Consider the following 24,193-nt stretch of genomic DNA (forward strand, 5'->3'; position numbering starts at 1 on the left):
CCTTTCTTTACCGCCCATAAAGGGTTCGCACGCCTGGCTGGAACAAGCGGGAAAGGCAAGACTCCTCCAGGAGGGTTCAAGAAAGGCTGGTCGGAAAAACAGAGGACCAACTCAGCCAAACCCGAAGCAAAGGAGTACACAGCCTGAAGGTGCGCCCCCACCTGGTTTGAGGGTGGGGGGACGTTTTCACCGGTATTCAGGACATTGGATCGAGCATCAACTACTACTACCGGTGCGATTCTTCCCTTCCAACATTTAAGTACTACAGGGAGCGGTAGTCACCGTTCCCTGAATAGATCTTTTCCTTTACCTTTTCCTAAGATTAGTCTCAATTCCCCACAGGAATCGGATCTGGTTGACCAGACAGGCCAAGAAGCCTCTAGCCGGGTGACTTCGGTCCCTGAGGTTCAACCAGAAAAGATCACCCTTCCTGATAGCAATCAGGTATCTGATAAATGTGTGGGAACAGAAAACGACCAGACTTTCTCGGATGGTCGGGGCCAGATAGCTCTAGGGACGCCTGGTTCAGATCCAGTCAGCACCAATGGTCCTAGAAATTCTAGGCTGGCCTCGTCAAGCCGGCCTGGCCGACTTGGACAGGCTAGTCGCAGACGTTCCGTGGGAACTTCGTCTCAGGGAGGGTCTGTGGTCTCAAGGACCAATTTACCATCGTGCTTTACAGTCGCTGGTTTTAATGGCCTGGCCATTGAGACCCAAGTACTGAAGGACAGAGGTTTGTCAGCTTCAGTCATTCCTACCCTTATTAAAGCAAGGAAAGCGACTTCCAGCAAGGTCTATTATCACACATGGAAGACTTATATTGCGTGGTGCGAATCTTTAGGATTTCCTCCACGTACCTATTCGGTGACTCGAATATTGGCTTTTTGCAACAAGGGGTTGAGCAGAAGCTAGCCTTGAGCACCATCAAGGGTCAAGTTTCAGCATTAGCAATCTTCTTTCAGAAACCTTTAGCTACCAAGTCCTTGGTGCGGAATTTCATCCAGGGGGTGCGGCACCTGGCTCCACCAGTCCGCTCGCCCTTACCGCCCTGGGATCTTAATTTAGTTTTGTCGGTTCTACAGAAACCTCCCTTTGAAAACATCAGGGAGATTCCCTTGTTTACTTTATCCCAGAAGGTGGCCTTCTTGGTGGCTATCACTTCTGCTCGCAGGGTGTCAGAACTGGCTGCATTATCATGCCAGTCCCCATACCTAGTGATTCATAGGGATAAGGTAGTACTTCATCCTAAGCCATCCTTTCTTCCTAAGGTGGTTTCAGATTTTCATCTGAATGAGGATATTGTACTACCTTCCTTGTGTCCTCAGCCCAATCATCATCGGTAACATGCGTTGCATTCCTTGGATGTGGTTCGGGCAATCAGAGTATACCTGAAAGCTACGGAATCATTCCGTAAGACGGATTCACTTTTTGTGATCACGGATGGCCCCAGAAAGGGTTTGCCTGCATCTGCCGCGACCATTGCCAAATGGATTAGACAGACGGTGGTACAGGTTTATTCTATTAAGGGTCAGAGTCCTCCGTTCCCTGTTAGGGCGCACTCCACTCGAGCGCTCAGTACTTCCTGGGCCTTTCGCCATCAGGCGTCAGTGGTCCAGGTATGTAAGGCGGCCACCTGGTCGTCGGTACATACCTTTACAAAATTCTATAAAATTGATGTGACGGCATCGGCGGATGCCTCATTTGGCCGCAAGGTTTTGCAGGCCGCAATTTGAGGAGACCGGTGGTCTACCTCGAGAGTTTTTTTCTGTTTGAAAAATTTCTTTTTTGTTGAGTCTCATCATTAAGGATGAGCATTGTAAACTTCTAGTTGGCACCGGTTGGGCCTTCTAGATTGGGATTTGATTTCCATTTTCCCACCCCTCATTTGTGATACTGCTCTGGGACGTCCCGAAGGTGCTGTATCACCGAGGACTACGTCTGTCAATGAGCGATAGAGAAAAATGGATTTTTGTAAAATCTTACCGTAAAATCCTTTTCTCTTAGCTCATTGACAGACGTAGTCCCCGCCCCTCTGTTTTGGAGTTGGGTTGGGTTAAAATCTCTAAAGACTGCTTTTTGACATACTGATTTGCTGAGGCAGAGAGAGAGAGGATATACCCTCTGGGACTGCCCCTAGGGTGTGGCCAGAGCATTTTAATTTCCTGTCTAGTCCTGCTCCTGTGGAGGCAACATAACCCGAAGGTGCTGTATCACCGAGGACTACGTCTGTCAATGAGCTAAGAGAAAAGGATTTTACGGTAAGATTTTACAAAAATCCATTTATTATGTTCCCTGACACTTGAAAATTGTTTTAAGGGATTTTGCGGGACAAAAAATTTGAGAGAGGCTGATTTAGACTGACAACATGTTATATATGTAGCAGTGTAAGCATCATTCCTGTCCATTCAGTGGGCCCCATGATCTTGGTCAAGGACCACCCTAACAAATCTTGAGTCATCGCTCAAATAATACTCTTTATAACTCATAAACTGTATCCATCCCAATATGACATTTTTTTTTTGCTAATGTCATTGGTTGAACCAATACTAATTCTATACCTTGATATACATGAGTTATACTGTATGTAGTATTTAGAAAGTTTGGAAACATCACCCTATTTGAATGAATGGATGAGTGTTTGTGTCCAGTATAGGCTGTAGATTACTACAAAGAAGTATTCTGTAAATTACTTCTGTTGCTGAGAATAAATTTAAACTCTACACCACACATTGATTGATGAGGTTTTAACTTGTATGTTCGTTAGTGAATCTAATGTAAATGGAATGGTTATTGAGCAGGATTTTTAACAGCAGTGTCTATTTCTATCTTTCTTTTCTTATGTGGCTGATTAAAAAAAAAAAAAAGAGAAAATAACAGATCCCATCATTGATTGAAAAAAAAAATGACTAGTGTATAAATGGTCCATATAATGAGCTTGGTGCAAAGCTATTCACTTCAGGGCAATTGCAAAAGATTATTTGGGCATTTTTTGCATATAGAAAGGTTTGCTCTGCTTCACACTGTTGCATTTTTGAAATCGCACTATTTCAGCACAATTTCAAAGCTACACATTAGTGCGATTTGCACTGCCGATTTCATTGATAATTGTGACTTAATTTAACAGAAGTCTATGCAAGTCGAAATGAAAAAGGTAAAAAGTAGTGCAGGGACCTTTTTCATATTTGCTGCAACATGAGTGGCGGTGATATGAACGGTTCCATTGCCGGCAATGGGGTGCAACTTGTCATGCAAATTGGAACTGTCAATTCACATGAGTCGCACTGGTGTAAACAGAGGCCAAGCACTTTGAAAATGTGCCAGCGTAATTGATTAGGTAAAAAATCTGGCTGCTTTCCAAATGCACAGAATATGACATTTATAAGTAATAACACCAGAGATTGTTGATCCTGGGAATATCTGATTGCCCCAGAGCTCTTTTACATGGGCAGCCGGGGGCTGTTTTGCCGCCCACCCAAATGCTAATGTAGCACTGCCCCCTTGAGGACTGCTGGATAATTCACTCTCCGGGTTCCGCCTGGGTTACCGTTAGCAACATTGGCATCCACAAATTAATACTTTACTTCCTTGGCTCAGTCAATGATCAGTCCAGGGGTATGTAGTTGTTTTTGGTGTTTTATTTTAAATAGGGATGAGAGAAGGGAATAGTGGGATACTCCAAATTGAACTATTCACAATGGATGATGACTCCTATCTGGAGATGCAGCCAAGCTGCAGGTTCACCTTGCCACTAGATGAATTTAGGTCAAAACTGTTCAGATGACTTAGTTGGATAGATTATCTTCAGGATACCTGCCTAGTATCCCCTTTCACTCCACAGACTGACACCCGTCCTCTGACTATCCTACAGCAGGGGGTGCCCCCCCCCCTCAGGTCAGCCCCCTAGACACTATTTCCTGTACTCACAATACTGTTTTTTGAGGGTCTCCGGTGTCTCTTCTCCTCCAGTCAGTTCTCCTGGACCTCTGGGTTCACTTCCTTTCCTCTGGTCCCCAGGCTGACTGCCTGTGACCGCGTGCCACTGCTACAGAGGAGGAGGCAGCCGCTACCCTCCCTCCTGGACTCTGCTCACCAGCCAAAGACCCAGCAGCACATGTGCTCCTGGCTTTTATACAGTATCCCATGATGCACCGAGATTCTTTGGTCAGATTTTCTCCCACTGTCCAACATGCCTCTGTATTGGACGAGTGTGGAAACACTATCTAGGCTCAATGAATCTCACACTGAGCAGACCTAACTTAAAGATCCTGCTCTCTGGTAGGCAGAAAGCAATATAGATTTGCCTGCTTCTCCTCTGATAGGCAGACAGAGCCAACAACTATACTCTCTCACTAGCACCTACCTAGGAGGGTGCTACACTAGCAATACACTAACATTACAGCTTGACAGTACACATGCTATGGCCACAGCATTTTCAACTCAGTCTGCAGAGTTTGATTGGCGGCACCGCCTATCATACTTGGCCATTGAAATCAATAGGAACACAATGCAACCACAAGCCAAAAGTTTGGATCCACTGAGGATTGCTTTCTTAGGGGATCAAGATTTTTTTTTTCTCCCATGTTAGAGTGCATTAGATTATGCTTCATAAGCGTTTTTTTTTTGCCTTTCTCTGGATTAACTATGGTTATTGGGTTCTGTTTATGTAGGGTTTTAGTTTATTTATTCACCTATTTTTATTCATTAAACAGATTGAGTTTGGGTCTTTTTTTTTTTTTTAAATAAGTAACTTATAGGTCACACTAGTACTGAACCGAGGACTTTGATTCTGAATGAAATGTACTTTCTTTGTTGTCATCACAATATAAAGGTTTATTACTGGCTTATTTATAATTGGTAACCTCAGTTAGGAGTTTTATCTTTATAAATCATAGGTCTCTATGAATCTTCTCCAAAAATGTGTCTTGCACGTTATAATACTATATTCAACATTCTTCATGGGAACAATAATACAGCTATTTACATGATATGAGCCCAGCATGGAACAGTTACCTTATTACTACTCATGTCCTCCATGCTACCATGGTTTATAGCTGAATGTCAAAGGCCATTGAAGATTAAAGTTGTGTGAAGTAGCTAAAAATCACCATTACATGATACTTTGTGGCCAATTAAAATATTTTTACAGCTGCTATATTGAATGAAATGTGCTGTAGGTTACAAGACTTTCATGCGTCTGGTAATTACTGCACTAGATATAGTGAAGAACACTTACACTCCTCTGTTTCCCTTGATGTCTTGATTACCTGTATGGAGCAGGAACTGTGGACATCTGAAGAAATGTTAGGTATGCCTTTTTGATGTTTGATGTCAATGGAACATAATACAGATGATTAAATAAAAAAAAAAAAAAAAAAGATTTTCTTTTTTTTTTTTATTCAAGCATAATCTCTAGAGCACAAAGCTATCCCATTAATGATTTGTTTTTTGTTCTATGGTGTTTTAGAAACAGGTATTCATTACTTTGACCTCTGCTTTAAAAACCCAAATCCGGCTCACTTTTGTTTTTAATTTAAAGTAGTTGTAAACCCTCACATATACCCAGAAAAGTGAACAGCTTCAGATGATACACAGAGATTAAACAAATCCTCCTACTTGAGTTTTACTTGTTTATCTGCAATCTTCTCTTCACTGCACCCCTTCAAAAGTGCAGATCATGTTACAAATTGTTTTTACATCTGTCAGCAACTCCGAGGAGGGACAGAGAGACTGCAGTTACTGTGAGAGCTGATTGGGGTAAGGGAACCCCCCCCCCCCCTCCACACACACACACACAGCAGTAGAACTGAGTTTTAAAAAGAACAGCTCTGTTCTGACCTAATGCCCCCTCTCCCCCACGCAAATTCGGGAAAACCTCTGATGTGACTCATGCGCGGTCATGCAACATTGTACACAATGTTTTATAATTTTTTTTCACACAAATAGAGCTTTCTTTAAGTGGTATTTGATCACCACTCGGGTTTTTTTCTCTTCTGTTCATTGACGGACACAGCACTTCATCTTCTTGATCATAGGATTATACTGCCCCCCACAGGAGTAGGACACTAGGCAGAGAAAAAGTTTGAGCATGCCCATGGTACAGTCCCTGGGAGTATACTCCCACTTCCTGCTATAGGTCTTCAGCTGGTGACCGAACAATATATATACAGTGGGTACGGAAAGTATTCAGACCCCCTTAAATTTTTCACTCTTTGTTATATTGCAGCCATTTGCTAAAATCATTTAGGTTCATTCTTCTTCCTCATGAATGTACACATAGCACCCCATACTGACAGAAAAACACAGAATTGTTGACATTGTTGCAGATTTATTAAAAAAGAAAATCTGAAATATCACATGGTCCTAAGTATTCAGACCCTTTGCTCAGTATTTAGTAAAAGCCCCCTTTTGATCTAATACAGCCAGGAGTCTTTTTGGGAAAGATGCAACAAGTCTTTCACACCTGGATTTAGGAATCCTCTGCCATTCCTCCGTGCAGATCCTCTCCAGTTCTGTCAGGTTGGATGGTAAACGTTGGTGGACAGCCATTTTAGGTCTCTCCAGAGATGCTCAATTGGGTTTAAGTCAGGGCTCTGGCTGGGCCATTCAAGAACAGTCACGGAGTTGTTGTGAAGCCACTCCTTCGTTATTTTAGCTGTGTGCCCAGTCTGAGGTCCAGAGCACTCTGGAGAAGGTTTTTGTCCAGGATATCCCTGTACTTGGCCGCATTCATCTTTCCCTCGATTGCAACCAGTTGTCCTGTCCCTGCAGCTGAAAAACACCCCCACAGCATGATGCTGCCACCACCATGCTTCACTGTTGGGACTGTATTGGACAGGTGATGAGCAGTGCCTGGTTTTCTCCACACATACCGCTTAGAATTAAGGCCAAAAAGTTCTATTTTGGTCTCATCAGACCAGAGAATCTTATTTCTCACCATCTTGGAGTCCTTTAGGTGTTTTTTTTAGCAAACTCCATGCGGGCTTTCATGTGTCTTACACTGAGGAGAGGCTTCCGTCAGGCCACTCTGCCATAAAGCCCCGACTGGTGGAGGGCTGCAGTGATGGTTGACTTTCTACAACTTTCTCCCATCTCCTGACTGCATCTCTGGAGCTCAGCCACAGTGATCTTTGGGTTCTTCTTTACCTCTCTCACCAAGGCTCTTCTCCCCCGATAGCTCAGTTTGGCCGGACGGCCAGCTCTAGGAAGGGTTCTGGTCGTCCCAAACGTCTTCCATTTGAGGATTATGGAGGCCACTGTGCTCTTAGGAACCTTAAGTGCAGCAGAAATCTTTTTGTAACCTTGGCCAGATCTGTGCCTTGCCACAATTCTGTCTCTGAGCTCTTCAGGCAGTTCCTTTGACCTCATGATTCTCATTTGCTCTGACATGCATTGTGATCTGGAAGGTCTTATATAGACAGGTGTGTGGCTTTCCTAATCAAGTCCAATCAGTATAATCAAACACAGCTGGACTCAAATGAAGGTGTAGAACCATCTCAAGGATGATCAGAAGAAATGGAAAGCACCTGAGTTAAATATATGAGTGTCACAGCAAAGGGTCTGAATACTTAGGACCATGTGATATTTCAGTTTTTCTTTTTTAATAAATCTGCAACAATGTCAACAATTCTGTGTTTTTCTGTCAGTATGGGGTGCTATGTGTACATTCATGAGGAAGAAGAATGAACCTAAATGATTTTAGCAAATGACTGCAATATAACAAAGAGTGAAAAATTTAAGGGGGTCTGAATACTTTCCGTACCCACTGTATATATATATATATATATATATATATATATATATATGAGGGTCCTCCCTCGAAACGCATCAGCCCAGCCAGACATTTGCGGACACCAGCATATCATCCAGCACAGGGACACCCTGGTTACTTTGGAGACGACCGGTTCCATTGTGTTATATGTGTGCAATCATTATTTGTTTGTGAGTACAATGTATGTTGTTTTTTGGATTTGTAAAAACCTTTTTAGTGCTAAGGAATCAAATAGATGGTGCCAATTTGATAAACTTAACAATGCACCAACATCCCCATAAACAGTACAAAGAAAGAAAAAATGGGTATCTTGGGACTTTTAACTGTGCATATTTGCTTAAAGTATTGATCTAGTCAAAAGGCACATAATATAAAAAAGTATCAAACATTTTTATTGAAAAACTAGATTAAAAACATTCAACTCACAAACTTTAAAACAAAAAAAGAAAACAAAAAAAAAAAAAAACCATGGAAAATACATGCCAAACAAAGGGCATGAAATGTAGATTGATCGGTTTCGCCAGAACAGGCTTCTTCAGAAAAATAGCGTAAACAAGGATCCCTCTATAGGTTACATACACATGTCAGAAGAATTAAGTTCATACATAGTATACAAAGTATACAATAGTGCATATACACATAGACCTATTTTCATGCATGTTGACCATTTCCCGTCCGGTAGAACCCTGAATATTGGAAAAACTGATCCATAGCTGTAAGTTGGAGCAGATATTGAGAAATGAGGATGTTTGAGCCCAAATCGTGGAACCCAGAAATTCCAGGAACCATGCAGGCACGACCAACTAATGGTCTCCTGCAGAGGGGGATAGAGGAGCCAAAACCACAAAGATTATACCTAATAAAGCACAGCAGTGTTAAGTTAGCCTGGAGTGCTGGGTAAAATTATATAAATTTGGGAATGATGATAACAATTACTTATTGGGCCAAAACATATGGTCAAGTTCAGCACAGAGAGGGTTAAAATAACAGTCTAGACCAGACATATCACAATAGGACAGAGGTCTGGAGGTTCTCAATTCATAAAGATTTTTTCTTCCTCACCAGGACAAAAAAAATCCAAAAAATATTAAAAAGTAAATAAGGGGGAAAAAAATTAAAGAGAAAAGACCCCCTAAGCAATCCATGGCAGACAAGTGGCAATGGACAATTTGGAGCCCATAAAGATGTATCCAGGTATTCCACTTGCTACAGAGAAGATGTTAAATGTATAGCAGGAATTATCCATCTGGAATGAATACAAACCCAGGTGCATAGGAGTTAATGAGTTTAAGGAAATGGCACAAAGAGAATAGAAAGATAAAGAAAGGGCAAGAAATATATCATAAGATAATTTCCATAGATAGAAAGCAACAGGTCTGCTGACCCCACATCAAATTACATCCTCACAAACTGCCAGGACTTCTGATCTAGATCACATCCAAAGAGCGTCTGCTATAATGGAGAGATCAGGCTCCATTTAACCCTCCTCCACTCTGCTGACGTAGAACGCCAAAGCAAAGTGCGGACATGACAGGCTGGATAGCGCTTGGTGTTGCCAGGAGACAAGGGCCAGCCGCCGCCCATCCCCAACAGCCCCGCCCACGGACATTCCCCCACCAAAGGGACGCACAGGGAGAGAGAAGGGCGGAGCCAGTGCGAGTGGTAATGCACGAGGTCGGTGCGCCCCTTTTTTGTTCTATTAAGGGTCAGGTTCCTCCTTTCCCTGTCAAGACGCACTCTACTCAGGCGCTTAGTGCCTCCTGGGCCTTCTGTCACCAGGCGTCAGTGATGCAGGTTTGCAAGGCGGCCACTTGGTTGTCTGTACACACATTCACAATGTTTTGGTATCTGCGGATGCTTCCTTTTGCTGCAAAGTTTTTCCAGGCTGCTGTTTAGAACGAAAACAGCCAGATTGCTGTTACTATGTACACAGAGTTCTGTGTGTGATTGGACACAGCTGATCAGCAGGTTTCAGCCAAAATTATTGGACACAACATGGGGCGCACGCATGCATGCCCCAAATCTAGAGGATGGCAGTCACATGTACATGATTGTACCTGCCTCCCGCTTGCAGTATATTTGCTGTGAGTGCTCAGCAGGTGGTTAAGACAATGATTACGGAATTAACTAAGCTTCATTTGTCATTATAATGGTACAGAAAACTGGCATAAATGCTATGCACCGCATTAACAAAGCTGATGGAACAGTTTTTGGTCTATCTGTGCCACCAGCGCACAGTGTGAGTGAAATGGACCCTGACACAGGGTCTACAGCTAATCAAAGCGGAACTTTACCCATTATAACTCGATAAAAAATAATGTTATTTAGCAAGGAACATACTTTCCACATTAATAATTATACTACCACAATTTTTTTTTTCAATAAATTTTTATTGATTTTCCATCATTATACACTATACACCAAGAGAGCGCCAAAAGAAAAATAAAAGCAAAAACAGGTATATAAACAATATATCTACCAAAGTGTGAGCAAATACATACCCAAACTTATATAAAAAAAAGAAAAAAAAAAGAGGGGGGGGGAGAGGGGGAAAAGGTTCCAGTATGTCTTATTATGTATACTTAAACCTATCAAACTTACCCTAACCCTTAAATATATCTGACATTGGCGACGGGGAGGTAATAACATGTAGACGTACCATATATATTTTCCATTACTATCTAAAGCAGGTTTCGTCCATATTATGGGGTAGTCATTGACTTTGATTGCAAATTATTTTTATATTCTCTCCATTTAGCCCAGATTTTTTTACCTCTATCTACCCAGCCCCTTGAAATATGTGTGAGGTCCTCCATCAAAGCCACTTGCTCAACCTTTCGACACCATTGGCGGAATGTAGGTAGTTCCGGGTTTCCCCAACTGGCTGGTATCAAGGCCTTCGCTGCATTGAGTAAATGGGGTAAAATAGAGTGTTTGTATGATTTTAGTGATTTTGCTGTGCAATGAAAAAGAACCGTCCAGGGGTCTCTCGGTAAAGGTGTGCCTGTTATTTTCGTAATGGCATCCGATATATTTTCCCAATATGTTTTTATAAGTGGGCACAACCACCATATATGTGCATGAGATGCCACCTGGCCACATTTTCTCCAACACAATGGTGATTGTGAGGGGGACATAGCATGTAGTTTTGATGGGGTATAATGCCATCTGGTTAACAGTTTATAGTTTACCTCTGCCGTTTTGGTTGAAAGAGAGGAAGACACAGCCAGCCGGAGAATCCGAGCTCTCTGTTTATCTGACAAAGGAGAAGCAAAATCGTATTCCCACTTTGCCAGATATTTTGGATAATCTGGATAGTACATGCTCAGCAAGACTCTGTAGAAGGCGGATATAGCGTGTCGCAAGGTTTGCTGTGCATGTAATAGTGTTTCTACGGGATTGACATCCGTCAATTTGCGTATTGGCTGTGGGATAGAGCCTAGGAAACTCGTCAACTGACTATGTCTCCACTCATACATCCGTGTGGGCACCTGTGGATATCTTATATATATATATACTACCACAATTAATGATGCTGTAATTTGCTTCCATCTTTGTTTCTTCTTGCTGGCGACTGCCATTTTGCTGAAGCCCAGAGCCCCTGAACAGCAGTAAATCATAAAGCAGAACTAAACAGATCAATTTAACTGTTAAAAAAAACAGTTACATTCCTGGAATGCCCGGATTGCTAACTGCCACATTTGCTTTTTTCCTCAACCAAACTGTCAAATAGTCAAATGACTGGTGTCATAACTAATCACATGATCAGCACCATGGCAGTTGCAGATCAAATGGAAGCAAGCTTCCTTAGCTGTAAAGAATAGGAGGGTTTAATACCGCTTTAAGACTGACAGCAGATCAGGCTCTACAAACTCAGCAAAGCCTAGCATGTGCAGAGCAGGGTGAGAGAGTATTACTGTATTTTTCACAGTATAGACATTTATTTTTAATGTTTTACATAGCTATGCCTGCAAAAGGGGCCAGCCTGAACTGATCTAGCAGGACCTAATTTTCTGACTAAAGTTCCACTCTAACAAAGGGAAAACTGCTGCAAATCACCGCCAACTTGAACCGTGCATTTTTCTATGTGCTGTGATTGCACAGTTCACTGTTTTCGTTCACAGGGGCTAGACAAAGCATTGCACCACAGAGCTGCAAAAAAAGAAAATAGAGAAAAAAATGTTTTGGCTTGCAAAGCAGTGCACAATACAGAATCATGTGGCAACAGGCTGAAATGTCCGTAAGAAACAAAGAAGCAATGTGATAAACCTGCTGAATATAATGCAGTGGTTGTTCATATTGGAGGTTAGAAACTGCATCACTTAAGGGAAAAATTGGCATAAAACATTGAAGAATTGAGAAATTAGCTTTTAATTCTGTGCCCAAATAGCTTGTTTTACAAGTTTTTTACAGATCAGTACATGTTCTCATTTTCTACCCAGCACTGTCTTAACCAAAATGTATTCTCTTTCTTCAGGCGGACCCAAACATGCTTATCAAGATGGTTACCAAGTATGTGTCAGATTATGCCAGCTCCAACTGGCCCATAGAACTGGTGCCCCTGATTGAGCAGCTACATTACTATAATGAGAGGTTGGTGGACTTCACCCAGGCGCATATTCTGCAAGGCCTTGGAAAAGGAGTAGATGTGCACAGGTTCTCAACAGACAGCCAGTACAAGACAGAGACCATCCTGGGTCTTGCTGAGTAAGTAGTCTGAATTATGGATGAATGAAATAGATATGTGTGGGAGGGAGCGGACTGAGAGCAGAGACCTGGAGGTTCTGAGACTGATATTTTAGAGGTCCTGCCGCGGATAACATCATACTGTACGCAGCATAACCTAACTTGATGATTGCTAAAACTTTTTACAGCACAGTCACTATAAGACATGCAATTCAACTGAACCTGCTGCCTGGAAATTCTTCAGGACTTTTTAGGGCAGTTTTCCCAAACTCATCCCTCAAGCTCCCCCAACAGGCACTGTTTTGACAAGTTCTCTTAGATAACATAACTGTCAGAAGTACCAAGCCACAGACATTGATTTAAGGCCCTTACACACGAGTAAAAATTCGGCCGGGAATTTTTGTCCGACGACCGATCTGCTTGTTTTCGGCTTGTTAGTATGGTGCTTCTGACAACCGACTCCGACTTTTCGGCCAAAAAAATCCTGGTGTGCAGGCTATAAAATTTTTGTCGACCATCAAAACACGTCCGATTTTCGTCTCATTAGTACAGATTTCGATGGGGAAAAATCTTATAAGGAAGACTAGGCATGCTCAGAGATGAAAGAACACATACAAAGCAATCCAACACATGACATCACTTCTGAAGTAGAATTCTGTCGTGCGGGAAAATTTGTGTGCAGTCTAGAGCACATTCCAACCAACAGACACGACTCTGGACAAAAGATGGACGACTGTTCGGCGGAAATTTGTTGCGTGTGTACGAGGCTTTAAAAACACTGTGCAAGGTGAAGAAACTCCTAAAAGGAAAATAAATCCTAAAAACAGTTTATTTTTTTCTGAATACCCGCATGAACTAAACTATATTGTCAGAAGTATTGGAACGCCTGCTTTTACACACACATGAAATTTACTGGCATCCCAATCTTGGTCTCTCAGCTCTAATTTATCCCAAAGATGTTCTGTCGGGTTGAGGTCAGGACACCCTAAACTCGGTCATCCATGTCTTTATTGACTTTGCTTTTGGCACTGGTCCAAATAATTTGGTGGAGGGGAGATCATGGTGTGGGGTTATTTTTCAGAGGTTGGGCTTGGCCCTTTAGTTTCAGTGAAGGGAACTCTTAAGGTGTCAGCATACCAAGACATTTTGGACAATTTCATGCTCCCGACTTTATGGGAACAGTTCCTGTTCCAACATGACTGCGCAGCAGTGATCAAAGCAAGGTCCATAAAGACATAGATGAGCGAGTTTGGGGTGGAGGAACTTGACTGGCCTGCACAGAGTCCTGACCTCAACCTAAAAGAACACCTTCTGGGTGAATTAGAGCGCAGACTGTGAACCAGGGCTTCTCGTCCAACATTAGTGCCTGACCTCAAAAAAGCACTTTTGGAAGAATGGTTAAACATTCCCATAGAAACACTTCCCAGAACAGTTGAAGCTGTTATAGCTGCAGAGGGTGGGCCAACTCATTATCGAAAATACTTTTAGTAATATAGTGTACTTTTGTTGATGTACAGTACCTCCAGGCTGCATGAAGCATCATTTTCCCAAGGCCTCAAATCTACATGAATTTAGTCAGCCACATCAAGAGGCAACAAACCAGCATTTCTCTTGATTTGAAATCTCTTTGTATTACCTATATCAACCTTTCTCAACCTTTATGCCATTGAGGAACTCTGAGGCCCCGTTCACACTGGGGCGACGCTACTTTGCCGGGCGACCTCATAGGTCGTGGCACGCTGCTCGCACCGCGACCTCGGAGCGGCCGGCACGGACTTCATAACATTCAAGTCAATGCAGGTCGCTTCGGGTCGCCCCAAAGAAGCTCCGGATCCTTTTTCTAAGTCGGAGCGACTTGTGTCGCTCCTATTAGAACGGGTCCGCAGCTTCTCTATGGAAGGCGACCTACGGCGACCTGTCAGTCGACCCAGTGTGAACGGGGGCTTAAAATTTTCAGGTCCTTGGAGAACCCTTGCTAAAAAAATAATTATGCCTACAGCTCATGATACATTAGCATCATTTAAATATAATAATAAGTGATTTGGTGTACTTTACGTCCATGCTGACATTAGTGGTCAGTTTAGAAGTAGTGGAAAATTAGCCCCTTGCATTAGTGATCGGTGAAGGGGAGAGATCAATCCATTAAAGCTCAAGGAACCACTAGCAACCTCAGGAACCCTGGTTGAGAAATACTGACCTATAGCTACAAGTCGGCTCCTCTTATACATCCTGCTCTGGAGACAAGAAGAAAAGATTGGTAGCGGTGAGCACAGACAGTTCATTTTTGCAGACACTCACAATCACTATCATGTCATATGTCTTCCTATAAGGCCATGTATATACCGGTACCTGAATAAGAAAACGTTTCTGCTGCCCTATTCTGCAGATGAGACCATTACTGTTGAGTAAGTTCCACTAATTTACTTTAAACAAGTTTGTAAACTCAGTTTAATGTTGTTAACTTTTAGTTAAGTCAGGAACGTGCCCTGATGCAGTGTGACAATTGATTTCTCTATATCCAGAGCGACGAAGCATGGTCTCACCGCATCAATATCACTACAAAGCAGAAAACTACAGGAAGATTTCACCTCTATTGATTAGCAGAGTGATTTTGAATTTTCCATTTATTCTTGTGCTTTTCTTCTGCTTTAAAAAAGACAAAACAAATATTTACTGCTAACTAGCAGACCAACTAAAGTGAGAATATCATTACACAGGGCTTGCATAATGCAGGTGCTGTGCAGGAGATGTCCATGTTCTAGGCTAGAAATGGTTTGTATACTTTATTACTGCAGTATCTTCACTTCAGGAAAGTGCCTGTCCGCATTTCTCTCAACAGAAGTCCGCTCTGGCTGAAGACATTAACCTTTAATGTAAAATCTGTTAAAAAAATGAAATAATATACAGTTCAGTGCAGTGTAATTGGGAGATCACACTATAGGTGCAATAATTCTGTACTGTCATACTCTTTTATAGGGAACTTCCAAGAGATTGAAGGAACAAAGTGTGTCCCTAAAAGTTATAATGTCACCTGTTAGTTTTTGTGCAGTTTTGTACTTACAAGCAGGTATTGTATAGATCCTATTAATAACCATTTTTTCTGTTTGCAGCTTTTTTTTTTTTCAAGTAGAACTTTGGCCTTCAAAGAAAAAATATGTGCTGCAATGCCTATTTAAAAGTGTTTTACTTAGTCCCCCTTTAAATTCCACCTAGTGCAGCTTCATTTAATGGTGTGGCAACAATGTTACAGAATTCCTGAACTCAGAGCAGAGTTGTCACTCCTATATAAAAAAAAAAAAAAAAAGACAGAAAAAACAGGTGCCGCTGAGTGTAGCATAAAATTTAATGGCATGAAATACATGTAAACTCACATAGGGATGCTTTAATCCGTGTCTCCTGGATCTCTTCCTGCGCACTGTATCTGCCTTCCGACCGACCATCAGCCGGGTGATGACGATGACAGGAAGGGCCGTGGGGCAGCTGGATCAAGCCTTCCCAGATATGATGTAACGCGTTTCGGAGCATGCGTATAGAGCTCCTTCCTCAGACTCCTATAAAGGCTGAGCCTGACTGCACAACAATGTAATGAAAAAATGTTGCAGAGGGTGCGGCTATCAGCATTTTCTCTGTTGATTTACAAACCTGTAGCTCACAGGTGTCAAACTGGTGGCCCTCCAGCTGTTGCGGAACTACAAGTCCCATGAGGCATTGCAGAGCTGACAGTTACAAGCATGACTGCCACAGGCAGAGGCATGATGGGACTTGTAGTTATGCAACAGCTAGAGGGCTGCCAGTTTGACACCCCTGAGTGTAGCTTGTCAATGCACAGCAGGCAACACCTAGTCCCACCCACTTCATTATGGATTGACAGCACTACCTCTGTTGCTAAAAGTGAGTGTAAAGTCTCGCTTTTGTTATACATGTTATACTTGTTGGTCTTGCACAGAGTGGCCTGAATCCTCTTCTTCCTGGATCCCTCTTCTGTGCTCCTGGCCCCTCCCTCCTGTTGAGTGTCCCCAAAGCAAGCAGCTTGCTGTGGGGGCACCCGAGCCGAGTCACTGCTCACTGTACCCATAGAATGCATTAAGACAAAAAAGAAACTTCTGCCTTTGAAATCCCTTGACGTTCTCCCACTGTGAATTGCAGTGTCTGGAGAGGGAGCAAGTGTGATAGATACAAATGAAGGAGGATTTAGCACAGTCAGGGAAAGTAAAGAAAGTGTTTTATTTATTCTATGAGGCTTGTGCATTACATAGTAACTAATTTGGGACTTGATTAAACTGTCATACAAGAGCTTTCATATGTTCTTTAAAATGTATGTGTTATTTACTTTGCAATTGCAGTATATAGGTTAATGTGCTTGCAGCAAGTTTCCATTGCTGACAGGCAATTAGTATATTTTTTAAAAGATGTGCTCTTCTTCACGATCATTATCAGGATTGGGTGTCTGATAGCCTCAGGTCTTGTACTGGGAAAAATCAGTAAGGTTTCCAAGTATTTATCACCATCAGCACCAACCATGATGGTTGCAAAATGTTAGTTGCCCAAGCAAAATGTTCCTTTTGGTTATAGCTCTGTTTCCTTTTCCCCTTATAGATCTTTCAACTGTTGAGAGAGCCAGCATTAGCTACTGCTTTCTAAGGAAAAAATGTTATAAATGTAATGAAACATTTCTTTTCATAGTCAACTAGGCAGATTACTAAACAATACAAAATGGTGTGCTGAGCTGCAAATGTGTGAAATCAAAAAACTGCTACAATCAAACTCCTCGGATAGTGAGGAGAAAAAAAAATGATGTAAAATATATAAGATGTGCTGTTTTTGACTGAGATATTATCCTAAGCCCCGGTTCACACTAGGGCGACCTGTGAGGCGACCTGGTCGCCTCACAGGTCGCCGCAGGTCGCCTCCCATAGGAAAGCTGCGGACCCGTTCTAATAGGAGCGACACAAGTCGCTCCGACCTAGAAAAAGGGTCCGGAGCTTCTTTGGGGCGACCAGGAGGCGACCGCCATAGACTTCAATGTTATGAAGCTTCGAGGTCGCGGCGCGCTGCTCGCACCGCGATCTCGGAGGTCGCCCCTGAAAGTAGCGTCGCTCCTATGTGAACCGGCGCTAAAAGTGATAAGGTAACAAATGCAATAAACAATGTGCAATAAGCAAAATATAACAAAAAAAATAATCCATGAAAAGAGTTCCCTTAACTGCTGCCTCTTTAAGTGAAAAAACACTAAAAAACAAAAATAATACATATAAAGTAGGCACTGTTAAGTGATGGTTAATGTAGATATAATGGAAAATTAACATACAAATGTTCCAAAAGTGTGAACACAACAATACACTATTGCTATATAACCAGCAGAAATGAATAAATGTGAAGCATTCACAGTTCATATACAAAGAAGTCCTCTTAAGTGAAATAAATTAGTGCTCAAAAAATGCTGTCAACCACTCCGTGCCTTCTTATTTTGATTCAAGTGCTCCACCTTTTGATCAGACTCATAAATCTGCTCACCAGAAGCCCCAGCAGACATGTCCGCCTGTCTACACTTCCTTACTAACCAATGACGTCACTTCTGGCTACTACGTGGAAGGCATGCCGGCCGGCTTCTTGGAGCATTTACATGGTTGAGGAAAGGGGATGCAATTGATAAGCGTTCTGAGCTGGTGCCAGTCAGGACACATTCTATGTAAGCCTAACTAATGATGTGTGTATAGTGGCATTTCAATATTTATTAAAACAGTGTTGCACTATTATGGGTGTCTCTGTTTTACCACCATACAATCCACATCGGCCATCCGAGAGGCAATAGAGAGGTGCAGACCTATCCAGGTGTTCTGATTGCTGATAAAGCTGTATGGGACCTGGGGCTTCTGGTGAGCAGATTAATGAGTCCTATCAAGAGGTGGAGCACTTGAATCAAAATCAAACAATAGTGAATGTTCAAATGGCAAAGTGTCACTAGATTAGTGAAACTCATGTTGCCTCAAATGGTGTAACAAGAGAATTACATCAAAAATATTTTTTTTTGTAAGTACAGTGGGTACGGAAAGTATTCAGACCCCCTTAAATTTTTCACTCTTTGTTATATTGCAGCCATTTGCTAAAATCATTTAGGTTCATTCTTCTTCCTCATGAATGTACACATAGCACCCCATACTGACAGAAAAACAGAGAATTGTTGACATTGTTGCCGATTTATTAAAAAAGAAAAACTGAAATATCACATGGTCCTAAGTATTCAGACCCTTTGCTCAGTATTTAGTAGAAGCCCCCTTTTGATCTAATACAGCCAGGAGTCTTTTTGGGAAAGATGCAACACGTCTTTCACACCTGGATTTGGGGATCCTCTGCCATTCCTCCTTGCAGATCCTCTCCAGTTCTGTCAGGTTGGATGGTAAACGTTGGTGGACAGCCATTTTTAGGTCTCTCCAGAGATGCTTAAGTCAGGGCTCTGGCTGGGCCATTCAAGAACAGTCACGGAGTTGTTGTGAAGCCACTCCTTTATTATTTTAGCTGTGTGCTTAGGGTCATTGTCTTGTTGGAAGGTAAACCTTCGGCCCAGTCTGAGGTCCAGAGCACTCTGGAGAAGGTTTTTGTCCAGGATATCCCTGTACTTGGCCGCATTCATCTTTCCCTCGATTGTAACCAGTCGTCCTGTCCCTGCAGCTGAAAAACACCCCCACAGCATGATGCTGCCACCACCATGCTTCACTGTTGGGACTGTATTGGACAGGTGATGAGCAGTGCCTGGTTTTCTCCACACATACCGCTTAGAATTAAGGCCAAAAAGTTCTATTTTGGTCTCATCAGACCAGAGAATCTTATTTCTCACCATCTTGGAGTCCTTCAGGTGTTTTTTTTAGCAAACTCTATGCGGGCTTTCATGTGTCTTACACTGAGGAGAGGCTTCCGTCTGGCCCCTCTGCCATAAAGCCCCGACTGGTGGAGGGCTGCAGTGATGGTTGACTTTCTACAACTTTCTCCCATCTCCTGACTGCATCTCTGGAGCTCAGCCACAGTGATCTTTGGGATCTTCTTTACCTCTCTCACCAAGGCTCTTCTCCCCCGATATCTCAGTTTGGCCGGACGGCCAACTCTAGGAAGGGTTCTGGTGGTCCCAAACGTCTTCCATTTGAGGATTATGGAGGCCACTGTGCTCTTAGGAACCTTAAGTGCAGCAGAAATCTTTTTGTAACCTTGGCCAGATCTGTGCCTTGCCACAATTCTGTCTCTGAGCTCTTCAGGCAGTTCCTTTGACCTCATGATTCTCATTTGCTCTGACATGCATTGTGATCTGGAAGGTCTTATATAGACAGGTGTGTGGCTTTCCTAATCAAGTCCAATCAGTATAATCAAACACAGCTGGACTCAAATGAGGGTGTAGAACCATCTCAAGGATGATCAGAAGAAATGGAAAGCACCTGAGTTAAATATATGAGTGTCACAGCAAAGGGTCTGAATACTTAGGACCATGTGATATTTCAGTTTTTCTTTTTTAATAAATCTGCAACAATGTCAACAATTCTGTGTTTTTCTGTCAGTATGTGGTGCTATGCGTACATTCATGAGGAAGAAGAATGAACCTAAATGATTTTAGCAAATGGCTGCAATATAACAAAGAGTGAAAAATTTAAGGGGGTCTGAATACTTTCCGTACCCACTGTAAGTAACCACAATCTGGTAAAAAAAAATGACAAATAATAAATAGTGCAAAAAGTTCATAAATAGTCCAGTGCTCCACAATTCAACGTGAAGAGATGATTCTCCAACTTTCCCACATGCAAGCACAACAAAACTATAGTGCAACTGAAATAATCCACAATGGAAAGTGTGTCACCCCTGGGCTCTATACGTGAAAATTGGCCGCTTACCAAATCAATTGATCCCACCAAGAGATCATAGCGTGTGAGTGGAAGCGCCTCTGAAGACAAGTGGTAGAGATTATGGAAGATGCTCATAGTGCATTAATGCGTATAAAGCTGGTTAATTAAGTAAAGATTGCACTTACATCAAGGACAATGAATTTGAGCAATATGGGATAAAATCTTGCACGGCCGTCTGCAGTACGGTCCACGCTAGTTGGCGTCACTTTGCTAGCTCCAATCCAACACATTTCCTCTCAGAAGGCATCGACTGGGATGAGCCTTTATAAGCATTAATGCATTATGAGCGTCTTCCATTATCTTTTTTAACCACATGATGTGATTAATGAGATTAAGGAGCACCATAAGCCTGGATACATTCCCTGGAGCTGGCTGACCACTGGTCTTCAGAGGCGCTTCCACTCACACGCATATGATCTCTTGGTGGGATCATTTGATTTGGTACATGACCAATTTTCACATGTAGAGCACAGGGGTGTGAGAGGAATCTCCCCACTGCCAGAATACAATAGTGCAGCGGGGAGGGTTCCCATATCCACCTTGATTGTGTGGATGGGGAGTCGGTTCTGTTTTTCTTTTAGAATGCAGGCTTAATGAAAAAAGTCTGAACCATGTGTGACCAACTTTAGAGGCAATTGTCAACAAAACAATTATATTTATTTGAAAAGCAGTATAGAATGGTGGTAGGGTTTTTAGGGTGCAAGATGACACAAAACATTGTTAAAAAGGTCTATTTTATTAAATAATTGTTAAAAAAAACATACATATTTATGTATACTTAATCTATACATATACAGCAAACAAAATCCAGATTTGTCTCAACATGTTTCACTGTATCAGCTTCTTCAGGAGATGGACAGGGTTGAAAGAAAAGCTTGTGAATTGCTATATATGTATAACCATGTAGAAAATCTACACATAGGAGACATGCCAATAGAAAATGTGTAAATGTTTCCAGGAGGGTATTAGTGTACCACAAGGGACAACTAAATCCAGGGGTCAGTCATCTAAATTATCACTTTTTAATAATTATATTTATTTGTTTTCTTTGAATTCATTTTGGGTATAGTAGAGAAAGGTTTGATTCAAATTGCAAAATGGGTGGGGGATCTTGTCATAATAAATGCATTGCACAATTTGTATGTAAGTTGGAACAGGTAGATTTTTTAAGTGTAACTCCAACCAAAAAAAAAAAGTTAACGATTTTTGGATAGCATAGGGAAGAGTTAACACCCCTGTAACATTTGGTTCGCTGTCTGTGCCCCTGTTCAGAAGATTTTGCCTCACTTTCTGTCCCTGTGACAATTGGATTTTGACAATTTTGAGTTGTCATGGAAACAAGGATTGGTGGTAACGCTTCAGTGGAGACACCTTTTTCCTGTGATAACTCGTACAGGAGTGAATTTTGCTTCCCAGGAGTAGATTTCCTCTCACTTCCTGTTCCCTCCCTGCGTTTGTAAGTATGAGTCGTATGTAAGTTGGATGTTTGTTACTCGAGGACTGCCTGTGATATTAAATTGAAAAATGGAAACTTCCCATGTACCCCCAAAATAATTAGTGGCAAAAGGGGATTTTAATGTACCAAAACACAAATCAAAAAGAGTTCATCCATAAAATTAAATTTTTATTTTCACATTAAAATCAGCAAAACATGTATTGTTGGCTACAATCTGGTATAGAGAATATGCATCCTAACCTTTATAAAATAGAATAGATGGATCAACGCATTTCACTTAACCACTTAAGCCCCGGAGGATTTGGCTGCTAAACGACCAGAGGGTATTTTGCGATTCGGCACTGCGTGACTTTAACGGACAATTGCGCGGTCGTGCGATGCTGTACCTAAACGAATTTGGCGTCCTTTTTTTCCCACAAACAGAGCTTTCTTTTGGCGGTATTTGATCACCTGTGCGATTTTTTGATCACGCGCTATAAACAAAAAAAGAGCGTCAATTTTGCAAAAATGGCAATATTTTTCCCTTTTTTTTATATGAAATTCCCCCCAAAAAAATGTAAAAATCAAAATTTTTTAATATTTTCGGCCAATTTGTTTTATGCTACCTATGTTTGGTAAAAAAAATCGCAAAAAGCGTATTTTGATTGGTTTGCGCAAAAGTTATTGCGTTTACTAACAAAGGGAAAGATTTTTGTCATTTTTGTTGTTTTTTTTTAACGCGTAATGGCGGCGATCTGCGATTTTTTTTGCGGTACTGCGACATTGCGGCGGACAGATCGGACCCTTGACTGACATTTTTGACACTTTTGGGGTTACCAGTGACATTTCTACAGTAATCAGTGCTATATATATGCACTGTTACTGTAAAAATACACTGGTAGTGAAGGGGTTAACTTTATTTGAGAGGGAGGGGCTGTGTGTGTCCCTAGGGGCGTGATTCTAACTGTGATTGGCTGTGGCTTCAACTGTATGCAGAGTGATCAATGGATCTACATAGTAGATCCATGTAATCATCTCTCATACAGAGAGGAGAATGACAGGCAGCTTGTTTACACAAGCTGCCTGACTTTCTCCCTCTCCCCCGCCGATCGCAGAGTGGCCGGCGGCGATCGGGTCCGCCGGTCACACGCGCGGGGGGGTCCGTGACCACGCGGGAGCGGGAGCGCGCCTCCGGCGGCGCGCGCTCGCTCCCTAAACCCTCACAGGCGAGCGACGTAGACCTACGTCACTTTGCCTGTGAGGGGCTGACCGCCGCCGTAGATAGTCGTGCGGCGGTCGGCAAGTGGTTAAAAAGAGTGTTCTCTGGATCCACTTATTTGTTTTCTCTTTTTTAATATTGTAGCCAACAAATGGATGCAAACAATAAAGGTCCCAAAAGAATATGATAAATGTGAGATGTATATGTCTGCAAAGACACAATATAAGAGTTTGATGTGTCAATATGAAACATCAATCCCTGTATAGAACCCCAAAAAAGGTATTCCAGACTGCATGTTCCAAAGGATATATAGAAAGACACCAAGGTAAGCCGGGGCTAAGGCACAACCCCACCTGTAATAGTGACCATGCCCAACACAGGGAGGGCCTCCATAAACCTAAAAATCCCAAAACGACAGAAGAATCTGCACAATGGTGCCTACTGAGTCTTTAATGAGTGTTTAGATTCATATTCTCAATATCAGACTGTAGCTAATGATACATGTTTTTATGTTTGCTGACATTAATGTGGAAATAAAAATGCAATTTTATGAATGATCTCTTTTTGTATTTTGGCACATTAAAATTCCCTTTTCCCACTATCCTTTATAGGGAAGTTTTCACTTTTCAAAGGGTTGAATTCTCCCTTTCCCATAAAAATGTACACTATTAAAAAAAAAAAACACTACTGGTGCATGCAAAAAAAAAAAAAAACATTTGCATGTTTTTATCATGGGCATAGTGTCCAAAGGCTTTGGGCTTGTATCAGTGGTATCGGTTTGAATGGCTTGTGAGATTATTCAGAATTCATTGACAAATGCATATGATCTTGACTTCACCTCCTTCAGACCTGAATTTGACCTGTTTTAAGCGGGTTTTGCATTCTCATAGTAATTTTTTATTCAATTCAAAAGGGATTAGCACAAGACCCTATATTCACGTTAAATTATAACTGCATAACCGTTTTGCTGGGATGAATAAATGGCGAGTAATAGCAATACATTGCATGTCTCGGCAGGAGTGATCCCCTTTCAGCACTGTCTGTGTTGATGGGGGAATCATGCACATTTCTTTTCATACAACCCATGGTTGCAGGAAACAAATTTTCACCGTCTATGGCCTACCTTAAGTCTGCCTACTTATAGCTCCATGAGCAAGCCTTATCTGTTTGTGTTGTATGTTATTGGCAGCCAGCTTCTC

General features: G+C 42.0%; 1 protein-coding gene across 1 annotated transcript in view; it reads left to right on the forward strand.

Moving 5' to 3' along the window:
• Positions 1-24,193, forward strand: part of NBAS (NBAS subunit of NRZ tethering complex) — a 1,303,215-nt gene that overhangs the window by 818,207 nt on the left and 460,815 nt on the right. Inside the window, exon 41 of the mRNA XM_082252487.1 lies at positions 12,246-12,475. Within this exon, the coding sequence (XP_082108613.1) occupies positions 12,246-12,475 (230 nt within the window). The remainder of the gene's footprint in view (positions 1-12,245; positions 12,476-24,193) is intronic.

This window comes from Pelophylax lessonae (assembly GCF_965119305.1).
Source record: "Pelophylax lessonae genome assembly, chromosome: 3".
NCBI lineage: Eukaryota > Metazoa > Chordata > Amphibia > Anura > Ranidae > Pelophylax > Pelophylax lessonae.